At 29.0% G+C, this 19,193-nt stretch overlaps 1 protein-coding gene across 2 annotated transcripts; it reads right to left on the reverse strand.

Annotated features, from left to right (window-relative positions):
* Window positions 1-303: 303 nt before the first annotated feature.
* On the reverse strand, window positions 304-4,583 carry LOC109796355 (protein CLAVATA3 INSENSITIVE RECEPTOR KINASE 5). Of its 2 annotated transcripts, none has more exons than XM_020356032.3 (12): window positions 4,319-4,577; window positions 4,062-4,223; window positions 3,833-3,965; window positions 3,668-3,739; window positions 3,434-3,577; window positions 3,261-3,332; window positions 3,080-3,139; window positions 2,875-2,972; window positions 2,581-2,730; window positions 2,076-2,417; window positions 1,178-1,557; window positions 304-894 (listed from the first exon to the last, which is right to left on the reverse strand). In XM_020356032.3, the coding sequence occupies exons 2-12, from the start codon at window positions 4,159-4,161 to the stop codon at window positions 574-576; spliced, it is 1,872 nt and encodes a 623-aa protein (XP_020211621.1). In that variant the 5' UTR covers window positions 4,162-4,223; window positions 4,319-4,577; the 3' UTR covers window positions 304-573. The 2 variants fall into 2 exon arrangements, with proteins under 2 accessions (XP_020211621.1, XP_082929239.1); XM_083073113.1 differs by having other exon boundaries at window positions 869-990; window positions 4,319-4,583.
* Window positions 4,584-19,193: the final 14,610 nt, after the last annotated feature.

Raw genomic sequence — 19,193 nt, forward strand, 5'->3', positions numbered from 1 at the left:
TCATCGTAATTCTAATGGAGGAGTAAATAATGAATATTTTAGTCATGATTGCTCTATTTTTGTGCGGTATATATGGTTAATTCAATTTTGGCACTCCTTAATCTATAGTTTGTGCACAATTATATCCCTGTTCAATTACTACTTGAATTAACCAATCAATGAAAATTACAAATTGAAGTAAGGGGGGTAAAATGGAAAAATAGACAAACAACGGTAACAAATTTTTGTAGTGCTTGAGATGTTAGAAGTAAAAAACACAAAGGGTAAGTAAGATGAGATCATTGTTCATACAATCACAGTACGTTTCACCGCAAAACCAATGCAGGCTTCATTCATTTTTAACAATATTACAAAATTTGCATTACAAAATTCACATTTAACGAATCAAATTCTGTACATTTGAAAGTAAACATTACCAAAGCCGTTTTCAGCTTTGATACATATCTCTATCATACAACATTATAATCTTCAAGGGATTTGTAACAAAGATTCAACTATCATATGCTCTTGAATTTCATATGCTTTCTTTAAAAACCTTTAGAACAAACGTAAAAATGTACTAGACAAGACAATTCACCGAGGTCCCGAGAGCTCCATGGCTTGTACTAACAACAAAGAGTCATCAGTGAGGTCAGAATACCTATCTGATGAAGAACACTCATGGGGTTTGCACTTGCTTGTGTCAACTCTTTGAGAAGCTTCCCACCTTTCTGCTAAGCCGTCACCCTCAAGCATTCTCACCACTTCAGACATTTTTGGTCTGTGGCCTGGAAGATACTGAGTACACAAGAGAGCCACTTGAACCATTTCCTCAAGCTCAATCCTGTCATAGTTGTTTTTCAGATCCTTGTCTACTAGCATTTCTAGCTTTTTCTCCTGATGAATTTTCTTCACCTGAATGTCAACAATCAGTACTTAGATACCAGTTGCCAATTGGCTTCATTTAGTATAGATGACAGGTATATATACCTCACATTTAAGTTTTTCAACCTACGAGAAAAAATTAATAACATTTGATTATATGTCATATAGAGACTAATTAGGAACATGTGGTTTAAAACTACCTAATGGATTCTTATGCAATGGAGGCAATCTTGTTAGATACTATTTGGTTAGAGATAAAGGGGAAAGACTTCTTAGTTTTGATGAATGATGGGAAACAAACTTAGTTACTTACCCAATCAAGCATGGCTCCTTTGTTGTTAGCTGATTTTCCAAACTCTAGAGCCCTTTGGCCAGTAATCAACTCAAGGAGGAGAATGCCAAATCCAAAGACATCAGTCTTCTCAGAGGATTGCCCTGTAGATAGGTACTCTGGGGCAATATGCCCCACAGTACCTCTCACTGCAGTTGTGACATGTGAGTCTTGGTGATCCAAAAGCTTTGCCAACCCAAAATCTCCAACTACAGCTTCACAGTAGTCATCAAGCAATATATTGGCAGCCTTTACATCCCTATGGATTATCTTTGGATCACACTGCTCATGAAGGTATAGTAGTCCCCTCGCTGCTCCTAAAGCAATGTGCTTCCTTGTGCCCCAGTCTAGGACTGGCTTACCTGACAATCACCAAATTGGTATTAGAATTAAACCACCTTAAGTACTGTTTTTTTATCCATGAGAATTGAACACGGTATCAAGGAACTTTACAACAATTCACGCACCCTGCTCAACCAATTCATCTAGACCTTATTGATAAACCACCTTAATTACTGTTTGATTTGAGAAAATATTTTTTATTTTCATTTCTTGTTTTCACCAGTACTTCATTTTGAAATATTTGTGACCTTGAAAACAATATCTGATTGTTTTTGCTGTTTCATGTACAATCATTCATAAAAAGAATCAAAGTGAAAACATGAGTGGCATTTTTGTACTTATTTATGAAAAGTGAACACAGAAATGTCTTCCAAACTAACACTAAATACATGTTTGAATATCCGTTGAGAAGTAAGAAATCATGTCTGGGATATGAAAAGAAGATATAACTATTAGCTTCTTAGGTGAAAAACTACATCTGAAACGTGGAACCAAGGTAGTTTTGATTTGAGTGTGAAACTGTTACATCTGATCTTACCCTTGAGACGGGAAGCAACACTGCCATTGGACATGTATGGATAAACCAAAAGCCTTTCTGTTGGTGTCATGCAAAATCCATAGAGTCTGAGGAGGTTTCGGTGCACTGCCAGGCTGATCATTTCGACTTCGGTCTGAAATTGAATCTCTCCTCCAATGGCATTGCCATCTTTAAGCCTCTTGACAGCTACAAGAGTGCCATCTGGGAGAACTCCTTTGTAGACATTTCCAAAACCACCCTTTCCCAGGATGTTTTTGCTGCTGAAGTTGTTGGTAGCAATCTGGAGTTCTCTGAATTGGAACCTGTTCAAGTTTCCAAGGTAGACTTCTTCATGATGCCGATCTGAAACAGTTAACAATAGGTCATAAATAGGAAGGAGGAACTATAATACTATACCATACTTGAATTAAAATTGTTAGCCCTTGTTGCACATGAACATTCTGGTATAATAATGCACGTTTGAAATTGATCTCCATTTCAAGGTTTGACAATTGAGAATTAGTACCTTTAACATCAAAGAATGCTTGTTGATTGTGTTTGTGCCTCCACCAAAGAACAAGTCCAAAACCAATAACTATGAGGCAGAGACATCCCAAACTCAAGCCAAAGGCAATTGCCATTTTATGAGTTTTTGGTCTGCCTGATTGTATAGCACCTAGGAAGCAAAGACGTTGCAGTCAGCATCAAAGCAATGACTATGCAGAATATACCAGAGTGAAGTAGTACACGGGAACGTGACACAAGGCATGAATTAGCAATCAATTTTAAGAAAACATGAGCAACACTGACAAGATCTTACCTTCAGTATTGTTTAAATTCATGGACATAGGCATCAGTGTCATCCCATGGCAGTTTGGCTCTTTTCCGGTGGCACAAACTAGGGGGTTTCCAACAATGCTGAAAAAAAAAAAAAAAGAATGGGAATAATCTATCAGTTGGTACCAAATTTTTGGTTTTCCAGCCAAGCAGAAATGCACGTACATCAGAGACAGAGAGATAATTACCTGAATGATTTGGATAAAATTCTAGGCACCGGGCCACTAAGATTGTTGTATGACAAATCACTGAATTATAATCACAAAACAAGGAACGTCTTTAGGAATACCAAAGCTGGAAAAAGTAATCTAAACTGAAATAATGCATATAAGATACAATTATGCAAAAAGAAGAGGTCATGTGTATTACAGAAAATTAAGCTGGGTCATGTTAGCTAGTGATTCTGGGCATTCACCAACAAGACTGTTATTATTGAGCCTCCTGAAACAATTTTAGTAACCTTTTTAGCATTAGACATCACAGATTGATACTGAAAATGGCTTCATCTCAAGGTTCCAAAATCCTAGTTCATATATGCTTACAAGTATTGGAGGCTTCTCAGGTGACCCAAAGAGGGAGGAATATCCCCACTGAAGAAGTTGTTGGAGAGATCAAGGGTTTGAAGCTTAGGAAGTTTGCCTAGCTCTGAAGGGATTGGTCCACTGATGTTGTTATTCTGTAACAGCCTGAAAAGTAGTCCAAAACAAAACAACCCTCTTAGTAAGAAGCATCCTTCTTGAGAGTACTAAATTGCATAGTTCTTTGCAATTACTTACACAATCTGAAGGTTGGTCAAGTTGCCTATGCTTGGAGATAGAGTACCAGATAGACTTTGACTTGGAGTGCCCCTGCAACAAACAACACAACACAAGTTTCATCTTGAGTGTTGAAACTTCAAACATATTTTTTCATCTTAATTAGAAGAGGGAAGGAAGACTCACAATCCAATGACCAAGTTTTCAGAAGAGCATGTGACCATAGTCCAGCTACATGGATCAACTGCATCCGCATCCCAATTATCTAGAACACCGTGTGGATCCTCCAGAGAATATTTTATGCCCATCAAAGCTTGCACTGCATTAAGAGAGAGACCCAATTCAAAAACTCTTTCCATTGAACACATACGAAGCTATGGACAAGTGTAAAGAAAGAAGAAAGTTTCAGGTTTACCTTCAAAGTTCACTCCCTTGGGAGAAAGCAAAGCATTTGCTGAGCTCCAAAACAAGAAGAATGTAAAAGTGAGAAGAACCATTCCTCTTGGCGTCCCCATTCAGTTGAAATTTCCAAGAACAAGATGCAACAGGTACTTCACTTGAGGCTTCTAAGTTCTAACTGAAACCAATAAAGATGTAAATATGGAACGTTAACAGTTCTGAAATGGGTGTTGTTTCTCCACTGTGGTGTTCAAAATAAGAAAAGAAACTCACTTCCTTCTTTCCATGCTAGAATCTCATTCACCGAAAAATCTTGTGTCAGACCAAGGGGGAGAAAAAAGACATGTTTTTGGACAGCATAAAGAGAACTAGCATGCCTGTCACTGAGTCAGGAAGCTGTAAACAAAATATTATATAATGGCCTTAAATTCTTAACCTTTGAACAACGGATGAAAAAACCAATTGAAGGTGAAATTTCGATGACAAATGTGGCAGGGAGAGAACGGGAATTTCACTAGAGTGCTGCTTAATCATGCACATGCACATAAAGCATAAAGAAGTTTTCATGAAACTATATATGCATCAGCAAAGTAGCTAGTAGATAAAGCAAAAAAAGAAAAAAGAAAAAAATCAAAGAGTACTGGCGCATGAGAGATATGATTAGATTTTATTAATGAATATTATGCAGACATATTTAGAATAAAAGAATAATACGGTAGTGCCTTTTTCCTTTTCTGGCTGCAAAGAACCAAAATCCTACGTGGTTTATTCACTAGTGCGTGGTACGAGAATATTTTGTTTCAATTTGGTTGAATTAGCAAAAACGTGACACGAGTTAATCCAGTTTAAGCATGAGTGCATTATGCTTGCTTGGAGAATCCAAAACTGTCGAGTTTGGCCATATAGTAAAGTCCTAAAGCAAGTTTTTATAATATTAAGGTATAGAGAGAATGTGAGAATCTCGAGGAAATTGGTGTTCTGGGGACTGAAAATTGATGACCCACTATAGATAAACCATGAAAATCTTTGTTGGGTTTGTTATGTTTGATGCAAATAATAATAATAATAAGAATAATATAAGATAGTTGATATCTTTTATGCTGTAAATGTTGGAGTGTGCTTTTTAGATTCCATAAACCACTATGAGGTAAGGATCAGAGTTTGGTGCTCTTTGGTCTATTCCCACGGCAGACAGTCATTCCCCTAAAATTGTTCAAAAAGAGTAAAACTTTGAAAAGCAAAAGCTGCCAGAGCCATTCTTCTCTCTCTTTCCGTGACCCACACATCTTCTTTATGTAAATTATGTTTCTCTTTTATTATATGGTGCTGTGAGGATTTAGCAGTTACACTAACACCATCCTTGTCCTACAAGTACATTCTACCTCAACAAACAAAAACGCGTGCTGCATTATAGTGCTTTGCTTTCATTCTTGTAATGCAGGACATATATAATTTTTCTACGACTACGTTTCGGAAATCACTTTTAAAAGGATACCCACCCTTTGCATCTTCTAATTAAAGAATTCCACTCTGCGCATGTCCGTAGCTAATTTCATACTTTGTTTGGTTTGGAAAGAAAAAATAAAGACCAAGAAGAAAAAATAATACAAAATTAGTTTATTATATTTAAACTTGTTGAGAAGATTTTATTTTTATTAACTTAAAAGCTATTTTTTTATGCATTATTCTTTTTAATTATAAGGATAGTATCATCTCTAATTAATAAAATATCCACTAAAATAAAATATTATAATTATTAAGGATATCGGTACTTTTGTGAAAACTAAAAACATTGAAAGATATCGTTGTTAGGCAAATAAGATTTAAAAGATTACCTAGAATGATCTGATAAATAAAAAAAAAGTTTAAACAGCCTTATATTTCAATTAAATATTAAATTTTACACAGTTTTCATCCACTTGCAAGTTTAAGTAATCAGGAAAAGAAACTATATGTTCATTTTGTTGCATAAACTTCCTTTTAGTATTTTCATTATAAAACCTACGTAACCTCACCACAAAACGAAGTAAGATCCAACATCTTTCAATTTGGCAAAAAGAAAACTCTCTATGAACCATTTTAAATAATCCTTTTTTTTAATCTTTATTTGTATATTTTCGATTATTTGTGGCTTTCAATATATATCATCTTTTTATCTCTAAATTAAATTTCAATAAATTTTTCAAAAATATTACTAATATAGTTAAAAATATTCTTATATCACAATTTAAACTACTCATTATAAATATAAAATTTAATTTATATATTTAGTGATTTTATTTGTCTTTGAGAAAGTAATATGCATGGACATGTAAATAGATGACATTTGTCTTTATTAAAAAGCTAATTTGTACGTACATGTAGATAATAGCAGACCTAAGGTCGATGGAGACAATTTATTTTAAAGAAATTATTATTGTTACATATATGAAAATAAAGTATAAATATTACATGAAAAAAGAGAGAAACTCTTATTAAGAATAAAAAGTAAGTCAAAAAAAGATCAAAATAAAAAACTAATCAATAAAAGAAAAAAATTGACAAAAATTTAGAAATGTAGAACACTAAATTCAAATTATAAATTTAGAATAATAAAAAAACATAATATAAAACAAATATTTGAATTATTCTTAAAATCAAAAGGTGCAACTGCACTCTTAAAATACATGTAGATCCGTCACTACGTTCAGATGGATGATTATACTATATTCTTATAAAGGTATAGTGTAACTAGAAAAGTTTCATTTAGCACCAAATGTCTAATAATATATAGCATCTACACATAAAATCATCCTAGGTGTAACAAGTTTAGCAAAAAGGGTAAAATGTAATGAAATGAATAACTAAAGGCCTAAGTAACTATTAATGCAGATAATTTTAACTAAAATGTTTCCTAATTATAAACTAAATGCAACGTCTCATTAACAAATTTGTTTCTTTGAGAAAAATTATAAAATGGGTAGCAAATTTTAATACTAAAAATAAAAATGAAATGAAACTACAAACTTTTTTTTTTTTTTTTGAAAAGGCAATGAAACTACAAACTAAAAATTAAAAATTAATTTTTATTTTAAAAAATGTAAAAACTTAAAGCTAAGAATCATTTCAAAGGCACCTTAATACTTTGTTTCTAGTCCATAAATTCAGGACAACAAATAAACATGCCTCATAATTGAAGAATATGTAATAATACAAACACGTTTCTGTATATACAGACGAATATCGATATCTATATTATACATATTTGCGCGTCACGAGTCCCACAATAGATTCGTTGCAGACTAGACATATTAAGCAGAAAATTGGGTGGAAGACACGTCATCTAGATTTGGCAAAGACTATGTGATACTATATATTACGCATACAATTTTACTAATAAGATAATTTTAATGGGTGAATCGCCATCAATCTATATGATAATATATTAGCATTAATAAAAGCTTCGTAATAAGATAATTTGGAGTAATGAGAATGTTTGCCACTTTAGTACAAAGATCGATTATGAATGACAATGAAAGTTACATTATATACATGCTTATATAATATTATTGTATCTATAATGAATGGGATGATGATAGAATATATACCATTTGGATGTGCATATGGGTTATATCAATGCAGATTTGACACACTGCCAATGGAGAATGTTGGATATGTGACTTGATGAACATGTTAAAGTTCAATAAGTGTAACGACAAGACATTACATGTACACTTATTATTTCATCGATGAAACCTACGCAATTTTCGATCCTTAGCTCCAATATAATACGCTCACTTTTCACAATCACAAAACTGGACATGTTAGGAAAACAAGCAGAATTAAGAACACAAATATGCTTTAAATGCATGAACTCTCCACTGATCTGTCTACACTCCACTTACTAGTTACTGAATATTTTCTTCATCAAGATTGTCCTTGAAGTTAGGAATGTCAATTGAACGAACAAATATGGATAGTAATTCTCTTCTACACATTTTGCAGGACAGGATAAATCTGTATTAAGAAGAATAGGGAAGTTGTCTCCACTAAATTTTTACTGTTTTAAAAATAATATATATTTATAATTATAAATCATTCTTATAATTTAAATATATGGTAAAATAAAATTATAATATAAATATTACTTCAACTAATTTATTTTAGTTTGGTTATTCATTCTCAATCAGATATTTTTAATATTTTTTTTTCTTTAAATATGAATTTACATATTTTTTTTACGACTAATTAAAAGTATTGTCTCTCAATTTTATCAAATTATATTTGTATTCTATTTGTTTGTATAAATGAATTTTGTAATTGTCGAACCTTTTGGTGTATTATATTTTATCTATATTTTTAATTAAATTTTAATATTTTTTAAAAATATTATCAATAATTAAAAATAATTTTATATCAAAAATTGAATTAATAATTATACATTCAAAATTTAGTTTATATATTTAAGTTTTTCTGACTTTTAATTATGATATTTTTTAACATTACAAATAACTGTTAGATTTTAATTATATAAAATAAGTTTTTTTTTCATATACAATATATAACTAAAATACTATTATATATATATATATAAATATATATATATATATATATATATATAAATATATATATATATATAAATATATAAAAATATATATATATTCTCCCATAACTTATATTTATGGATTTGTTACTACTTAATAAATATTTATTCCGTACCTATTTTTGTATGTGGATATTTGCTAAGCAGATATTTACATATTTTTACAATATTTGTAGGTATCCACAAGTAATTGTGAATATTTATTAAAAAATACAAATAATTTTAAAATATTTTAATAATACTTTTTATTTATTCTAATATTTTATTTAAAAATGATATTTAAAAGTTAAAACTAAAATTATTCAAATAATATACACAACTTTATTAACCAAAATTCTTCAATTTTGAAACTAAATTTAATTATTAAAGTACTTCAATCCATAAATTTAAATAAATATAATAAACTAAAATAATTTAATTTTATTTAAACCTAACACATGTTATTTATTTTAACAAAGAATGTAAGTAATTTTATTATAATAGTTATTTAATAGGTATATAAGGATGGATATTTTGATATTCATCCTCATCCCATTTATTAATGAATATAGATATATCTATTTAAATTATCAATGAATATTTATTTAAATATATTTATGAATACGAATTTATTTACCTTTAATTAAAGTTAAGTTTTATATATTATTACAAAGTCTAAATAATGAATGATATTTTGTATTTTAGATGTAATTTTTTTTAATTCACAAATTTTAACGACAATGATAATAGAGTTTCAACTTAAAAAAAAACATGTGTTCAACTATTTGCAAATATTGGATGTAATTTATTTTCAACAAGCTATATGTTACATTTGCTACAAATATTTTGGTTACAGTTTTCCTAAAATAAAATCATACATATATATTATGATAATTTATTAATTAATTTATATATAAATAAATAATAAAACTACTTGAGTTGATATAATAGTTAAGAATTAGAGTATATACATAATAAATATAGATTCGATCATCTCATTATTGTTATAATTTTTTTATTGATAAAAAAGTATAAAAAGATAATTATATTATATATGTATACAACATATATGCCTTGCCACGTTAAATTCAACCAGTTATGTTATATATTGAATGCATGTGATAATCAACATAAAATTTAAAGTATAACTGGATTCAGTGAATTATTATTATTTACTTAAATGAGATAATAAATAAATATATTTCTAGTTGTATGGAATATTACAGGATTTTACTAGAATATCAATCTTACGTTTTTCTTGCAACAAACCAATACCAATCATAGAAAGGCAGATACAAAAATGGCACAACAAAACACATAATTGATTTATTAGGTGTTAGTCTCATTAAATGTGGTATTATATATTAGTTTTATGATCATGCATGCATATGTCAGATTGATGTCACAAACAATCAGCAAATTTGGTGAGGTATACAATTTGAAAATCATAATGCAGGGATGATCAAAATGTTGAGTTCATAAGAGTTTATATATGCGCTGTCATTATAAGCTTATATTCATCTCAATCACCGAGTCAAAATTACTGCAGGCTGCATTAATTTCAATATAGCTACGATGCAAAAGATGCAACAACTTCAATATAGCTACGATGGAAAAGATACAACGTACGATGTAGTTAATTATTTTTAAAAATTTAAATATCGACCTCCATCAAATCTCTCATTCTTTTCTTTATATATATATATATATATATATATATATATATATATCAGTATATATATATATATATATATATATATATATATATATATAATTCTTTTTACTATGTACGTAATATTTATGTAACGTCGGAACTAATTTTCTTCGAAAACCTAAACATACGTAAAAATTATTTTTTTTAATATAATTTATTTCATCTAACAAAATTTATTCCATATTCAAGACTAAATATCTCTATATATTATGAATATGAAATATTTTTAAATTTTATCAATAATTTAATTAATATTAAAAATTGATTGATTATCTTTAGTTAAACTTTCTCTCTTAATGATATTTTTTTTTTTTCATTTATAACTCTCGAATCCAGGATCGATCCAAAAAATAAAATTAATAAGACTAAAACTTAAGGTAAAAAATCATCTTTTATCGATTTTTATAAAGTAAAAAAGACTACATATTAACATAATAAATTCATATGTTGACAAAAAATATATATATATAATATATACGTTTGTCATTTAAAGAAAAAATTTCTCAAATTTGTTTTAAATCTGACTTATTATTGGATCATTTTAATTGAATCTCATGTATACAAATATAATTTGATCTCAATTTCACATTTTTATCGATAATAGATTGATAATAAATCATTTTGTGTTAATTTTAATCTATATAACAAAATGTCATATAATTTTTAAAAAACTTACAAACTTAATCCATTCATTTTTAATTTAACAATTATACCAGATAAGTACAAAGAGATAGTTGATGACTGTTCGACATTCTCATGAATAGAGGATAAATTGAGATGTCCTAAACTTCTTATAATAACTCGTATAGTTGGACACGTTAGATGTTATTATTAATTATGGACTTTAGCATGACCTACTTATGGGTCTAAGTTCATTAATTATCAGAATTGATTAGTATTAATCTCTTTGACCCTGATGACTGACTTGAGCATTAGAATGCCTTTTATAAATACTCTACTTTTTCCTTAAACAATATATAGGAGACAAAGATCTAGAAAAAATAATAGAATTATCGAAATTATTAAAATTTGATATAAAATTAAATTATTAAATAGAATAATTCCAACTATATATATATATTTTTAATAAATGGATCCTTTTGTCTCTCTCTTTCATATATATATATATATATATATATATATATATATATATATATATATATATATATATATATATATATATATATATATATATATATTGGTGGATATCGAGGACAGTGGGGGTGAAGAAGATGAGTAAGAAAGCAAGGTGGTAGGCAATAATATAAGGCAATAAAGGGAAAAAATTGACCGAACATAGGAAAAGACAGGGCACTTAAATATTAGAAAATGACAAAAATATCCACGAATTAAGGACGAATGCAAAGTGATAACAGGTAGGATGATATTGTCCTTTTTGTTCACAAGCACGAGGTAAATGGCTATCTCATACCATACGCTTAGGACCATTTGTAACCTTTGATCGACTTTAAGCTAACTCACCATTCCATCGTCTGCATTTTCTCTGTCTTTTACCTTTTGCTACACATATCATCGTCTTGTGACTTGTGACAATGCACTCACGGATGGATACACAACACATGACAAATAATAAAAATACACACTCTACCTCCTGCTTCGACTTGCCTATTATCTGCTTGCTCTTATGTAATGGCAAACTTTCCTGAATTCCTAGTTCTTCAGGATATTGCACTTGTGTTAAATTATTAAAAAATTAATTTTATTGTTGATAATAGCTTCCCTAAATTCAAACATGATTGTTGTATCCAATAGGATTCAAAACACTTCATCCAAGACATTTCAGTTCCCACCAAGAGTCCTAGTCATCAACATGCCGAGAATCATTGCTATATGATTAACTTTAATAGAAAGTAACATTTAATTGTTATACAACAATTAAATGTTTTGAATACTGTTTAATATTTTATCTCTAACAATAATAAGTTTTCTCATATTTATATTTTTGTATTTTATCTTTCATCTTTATAAGATATTTTTGTTCTTGAGAATATACCCACATATTTCAAATATATACTAACTTAAGCATCAAAGTTTCTTTTTTATAAATATAACTCAAAGACTTTTGACGATTTTAGAAGAGGATGAATATTTTTTCTCATAAGTACAATTATTTTTATTAGAATATACATATTTTTAGTGTTTAAATAATATTTGATCAACATAAATTATGTTCTTTAAACATAAATTAGTCATTAATTATAGCTTTAACATACTGCATCAATCATATTCATGGATAATATATATATATATATATATATATATATATATATATATATATATATCAAAGTAAATATTATCTATTAGTAAATATTATCTATTAGGGTTAACTCAATGGACATGCATGGCTGAATAGATTACATGAAATCGTAGATTTTAACTTTAATATCGTCATTATACAAAAAGTAAAGAGGTAGCATATTTTTATGTATAAAATTAATTTTGTTGAGGAATTTTCTTAGGTAGCATATGTTATATATATAAAATTATTCTTATTAAGGAATTTTTTTATATATAAACAAATAAGTAACTCTCTCTCGCTCCCCCTATATATATATATTCTTTTTAATTTTGTATCATGATTATAATTTTATTAAATAATTTAAAATAAGCATATTTTACTTGTTTGTTTTTAAAATAAATTCATTATTTTCTTTTTATTATTTAAAAAAAAACTCCTTTAACGAGAATGTTGAGTGTCGACCATTTTTTTTCTGAGTGAGGCAAATATTAGTCATTTGCAAGTGTTCTTTAATTTCAAAGAATTTTCTTACCTTGAACTGAGGGTTTCCCTTAAAAAAAAATTGTAAAAAAGAGATTCATTTGAAAGGGTGTGCATTGAACATGACGTTGCAATTGAACTCCATAATATTTTTTGAGTTAATTACCTATATACCGGAAGTGTAAAATTTTTTACACTAATAATCATTAATCATATCTTTTAAATCATTTTATTTTATTTTTATTTTATTAAATAAGTAAATGACATGTCATTATTAAAAGATATAATTAGTTGTCAGTGTAAAAAAATTTTACACTGACTGCATATAGGTGATTAACTCATATTTTTTTTACCATTTTGGACTATATATGTTCCACCCTTTATCATTTGACCCTTGAATTGCTAAGATCCTTATCAGAGTTAGTACGATGCAGGCTTAGCCAGTACCCAGTAGCGAAGCCCCTGTAAATTTTAGGCATGTTGGTTTGTGCAATTGAATATTCATATAAATAATATACACGCATGAACATGAAAACTAAAGAGGTAAAAACTGTTTTGATAATTTCCAACCTATTTTTTATGTTATATACTAGTTGTCAAAGTTTAAATTTTAAGAATAATTGATGATTTCCAACAGTTAATCTGACATAGACGAGTGTTTTTCTGTTTAAGGAAAAAAAGAAGAAGATGAAATTAACGCAAGGGTTTGATGATATATTATTGATACAAAATTTCTGGCTCAAATATAATTTTGATCGATCATCGTTCGTGATATCCCTTTATTAAATTATATATTTTTTATTTATAAGATTTGAATATAAATCTTATTTAAAAAAAATTAAGTTTAGTATTATTCAAATGACTTGTTGGTAGATAATATTTGTATATGAAATCTTATTTTAAAATGTCGAATGTTTCCGATGATTAATAAAATCTATAGAATTATTAAAGATGTTATAATTGTTTATAGATCTACCATATGAATTTAAGTTTAATAAGATTAGTATAAATAATGATATTTAGAGACAAAAAGATATTTTTTATATTATTAAAAATAAATTGTTATTGATTTGTCTAATCTTAAAGGCTAACTTAAGTGTTGGAGTACTTTTTGTAAGTATCTTCATTTTTCTCCTTTGGATAGATATATCCGAAAATTATAAAGTATATTATAAATAAGATAGGTAAAAATTATCAAGACGAAGACTTAGAAAAAGGAGGATCAAAATAACAAAATTACTGTACAATTCAATTAATTCAATTTGAATTTATTTTACGGAACATTTGAATTAAATTGTTAAAATAGAGTGGTATATTTGCATCAAGTTGGTTGCTTTTGAAAAACTGAGTCACGTGATACTAACTTGACAGTGTTATTGAGTTAGAAGACAATAGAGAACATCCAATGTTAGTTCAGATATATTGGACCCCGTCAGTGTAGACCAGACTAAGGGTCTTAACTCTTAACTCTCCCCTGATTAGGGGTACTTGCATCACACCACCACGTCTTGTACTAATTCCTCTTTTCCCTTCTTCAAATGCTTCCCAACTTTCTCTTTTCAATAATCTTCGCTTCTTCTCATGCATTTCGTTGAAGCTGTTTCCATCATGAAAATGGACCACATCCTCATCAACTAATGATGTTGCCAAAGTGGATCTAATGGCATCATCACACACTCTCCATTTTAGATTATTAAAAATGCCTGCACCTACATTCTACATAATATTATCATCTTTTTGTTCCACATGTTTATTATATACAGTTATGTAACTTCCAACATATATATCAGAAAAGATAAACTATATATTCTATATTTTATTGAAATACAAAAATATTATCTTAAACATACTGATAATGGTTTAATTTTCCAAGCATGCATATAAAAAAAGCTTTGTTTAAAAGAGATAAAACCTATTTCAATAATCTCTATGTCTAGAAAAGAACTAGACTTCAACCATTGGCTGGGGACATTTTTAGTGCAAACGAAAATAAAATTATACATATTTTATTGTTATGTTTGATAAATTACACTTTATTCTCTTAAAAAAAATATAATTCTTTTTTATATAATCATGTTATTAATATAAAATATTTATTAATTTTATTAATAACTAATTTTTTCTAAATTATCGGAGAATTTAGTTGAACTCCCTTTAACAACATATTTTCTCTTAATCATGTTCTTTTTATATCTACAATACTTAAATTAAAAACGATGATTAATCAACTCTTATACCAATTGCACCAATAATTTGTTGATGAAACAAACACAATTTTGTTTGTCATGTACTAAAGATAAATCATACTTTAGAAAAAAAGCATAACTAAAAAAGGATAAAATGTAATTTATCTTTTATTCAAATCAACTTTAATTTTAAAAGAAAATATAAACCAGTCTCTTCAATATTAAAAAAAAAAAAAAAACTTTTTAAGCGACTGTTGTATTCAGAGATTTGTCTTCTAAAACATGTTGACGGGTACATGGTCCATTCGGTATAACTACATATACTGTATTGATGAACTTTTGGGAAACAAGATGATTACAATCATGATTGACAATTTTTCAATCGTTGGTCTAAAAACAAGTTATCAATAGTTGCAGTATTTCTGAAACTTTATTAAAGTGTGTTTATGAGGGGTGTAAAATAAAAAAAAATCTAACCTTGGAATAAAAAATAAGAAAATAACTAAGAAAAAATAAAATTTAATTCTTAGAGATAAACTCCTACGGCACAAAAAGCATTCTACTGCACATGGGCATCATTTCTTTGGCCACCATTATTGAGCTTCGGCTCCTTTAGGGCATGAATCAAAACTTTTTGACAAGGTGATATACTGCTATCTATGACCCTAATCAAGGGCATTTGATCATAGCCTCTGAATAATTTAATTATTTTACCCTTATATTTATTTTCTTATTAGTTTATCTCTCTTTAATGTGTTGGCATTGCAGGTGGCTACATTATTTGATACACTGATGCCAGAGACAAAAGTCAACCATATTTCTCATTATCATGTATGAAGATCATTAGGAATGTCTGGAAGCCATTGATAACATAACAACTCAAATAAGTGATACAAATCCAGAAATTTGTGTATTCATTTTATTTTCCCTTATCAGTAATACAAATCCATAACTCATCCATTTTATTAATGATATAAATAATTTCCTGAATTCATGAGCTATTTTTTATAAGCTTAAACGAGTTGTATTAAAACTTTTCTAATAGATTGTTGTACAAACCTTGAAATTAATTATTAACATAATGTATAAATGGAGTCTAGGCTAGGCACATTGAATCCTTGTTATAGTTGATTCTATAACCAAGTGTAAATAATTGATTACTGCGTAGAGAAGAAACAAATAGAACCAAAAACCGGGAAAAAAAATCCCATTATTTTGTGGTTGAAGTGCAGGGCAAATGTGACAAAGGGGGTCTTTGACAGGAAAGTAAAAGTGATTCATATGTCCACAAGATGAAAGACAGTGATGAAGCTAACATGGTTGATTGAGGGAACAACTTGTCCTATTTTTCTACTTTTGCTTTTTCCGCCCTCTACAAAGCGTTCCATTTTCTTCTACTTTGTGAGAATGATGTTTTAACATCTTGAAAAGATTCCAAAAACTGATCACCTCACTTTATACCTGTGCACTCCCCACACAATAATTCACTCTTTGCTCCTTGCATTATTCCTCTTTCACTTCTTACCATAGCCAAACAATCATTTTTCTATCCCTTATCCAACTTCATCTTTTTTCTTTTTTGCCCCCTTCGTAAATTAAAGAAAAACATCGTCGTCCAAATATTGATCAGACATAAAACATTTTAAGGCAATTATTATATTATCCAAAACCATGATATAATTTCAATCAATCTTCAAGTAAGATGTCAAAATGTCTTATTAATTCTTTCTAATAAATTAAAATTTTCAATTACATGTTGTGTGAAGATTGATAGATCGTAACATATTGTGATCTCAGACTACACAATAATTTCTCACGTTCTAGATATCTCTTTGGAGAATTAAGAGAACATTAATTTTAAAACTATTGAGAATCATTTTTCCTAGTATACATTTATGGCCTTTGCTTTTTCAAATAGAGACCAAGTTATTGTCACTTGGTAAAAGTGTCAAAGACACATATTCATTGCCTGTAGAATGATATTGTATCCTAGTAAAGCAGTTCCATAAGAAGCCGTTAGATACATGGAGCATTTAAACTGCCTTCCACCCACAAAGGAAACTCAAAATCTTTGGTCTCAAGCGACAAGGTTTGAAATGACACATGATTAAAATCATTATATGAATTCCATCCCAACAGAACTACACAAACATTGTTAGTGGTTATCTAATCTTAAATCTAGCAGCACGGGTGACATATCATAATAGAAGGTAAATAATGCTCTTTTTCTAAATCCAATTAAAGACTGAATATAATTTTCAATTCTTAAAAGAAGAAACTTAGCTAGCTAAGCTAGCCAAAACCTTGAGTCACATGTATGTATGTACTACTACTTTGAGTCACATGTATGTAATATGTATTTCCCTTTATGTTATTCATAATGTACGTTAGGATTCATTTTTGTAACATAAACCATGAGGTAGTCATGTCAAATACCAATTGCATCATAGAGTGAATCAGATCTAAAAAGGGTCGTTGATAAGTGATTAGTTAACCTTTATCTGAAACTGAGCCTAACCAATATTAATATCATTATCTTGGTTCAATTTATGATTCTTTTTTCACATGTTTGGTCCCATCTAGGCTTTGAACTGATATGCATTAGATTTGGGGGAAGCAATAGCTACTAATCATCACGAGATGATGCATTTTTTGTCACATTATCTGCAAGAATATAACTTGTCTTTTGTTTCTTATCTGTGTGGTTCTGTAAGTCTTCCCAAAGGACTAAAGGGGTAACTGCACTAAGCTCCAAGAAACATTTCCACTTGGAAAATTCCTTCAAATAAGCACTTGATGCTGAGGCAAATAATTTTGAGGAATAAATTGAACAAAAAAAATGTAATGTAATAAGACAACATTGTGCTTCTTCTTTGGTCACATTCAACTCATCAGTCATCACGTTTTGTTTGTTGATAAGTCTCATTCAACCCCTTTGGCTATCAGACTGGCAACGCTGTCACGGATTGAGAAATGAAAACGATGTCATGTTTAGCCAAACAAATCAGAGGAATGAGGTATTTTCGAGCAAATGAAGAGTATGTTACTTGAAGTATCATTTTCTATATGCTTCTCAAATCACAATAAAGAAAAAACCACCTAACGTTCATACATCTTCTGAAATAGTATCACTTAGTCATGGATGTGAGACATTTCAAAATTGAAAATTCTAGATGCATATTATTATCTCATGATGAGCGTGCAATTAGATTCTGTAAATTTAAGGAGCAAAGGAACATACCAATTACTTTGTCCTGTGTGTACTTTAATTAACTATAAAGTTAGCTTGTGTAAAGAATAAAAAGGGTAGTGCTATAAGGCAAAGAGCACAATAAGCTTCACTTGATATATTGTAATGAATGAAGCAGAAAATGGGTGCCAAATGGTTTTCAAAGAGCAGAAAAAGACATTAATACTAATTAACATAAGTAGTAATAATTTGTGTTCTTTAAATAAGTTGTCGAAGATTCGAAGTCTTGCTTCTTGGATATGAAATAGATTCTTTTGGAAAGAAAATATCAATCTTGTGTATGTTCAAAGTCTATAACAAAGATTAGTTACTATTTTTTATAATGAATACTTCATATTAATATTATGTTTACTTTTTTTTAAAAAAGAAAGTAAGGAAAAGAGATCACACGCATGCTTGTGGCAAAGACAAAATAGAAATAAAAGCAAATTTTAAAAATTCCTTCCCTCGCCATGACAGTGATCACTTTAGCAGTTTCAAAGCATGCATAGTATAGAGCAACAAAAAGCATATGCATGCTTTGGTCCCCCCCACCACACCACACCACACCCTTTCTTTCTCTCTCACTTCTTTCAAGCCTTTGATACAGATAGCAACCAAAATCATCTCCGTGTCTCAAGCAGCATTGTTGTGATCTCCTTTAGGAGAACAAACCCCAACATTTTTGCTGTCCAGACTCTAGACTTGGTTAAATATA

The sequence above is a fragment of the Cajanus cajan genome, chromosome 4 (assembly GCF_000230855.2).
Source record: "Cajanus cajan strain Asha chromosome 4, NIPB_CcT2T_4, whole genome shotgun sequence".
Classification (NCBI taxonomy): domain Eukaryota; kingdom Viridiplantae; phylum Streptophyta; class Magnoliopsida; order Fabales; family Fabaceae; genus Cajanus; species Cajanus cajan.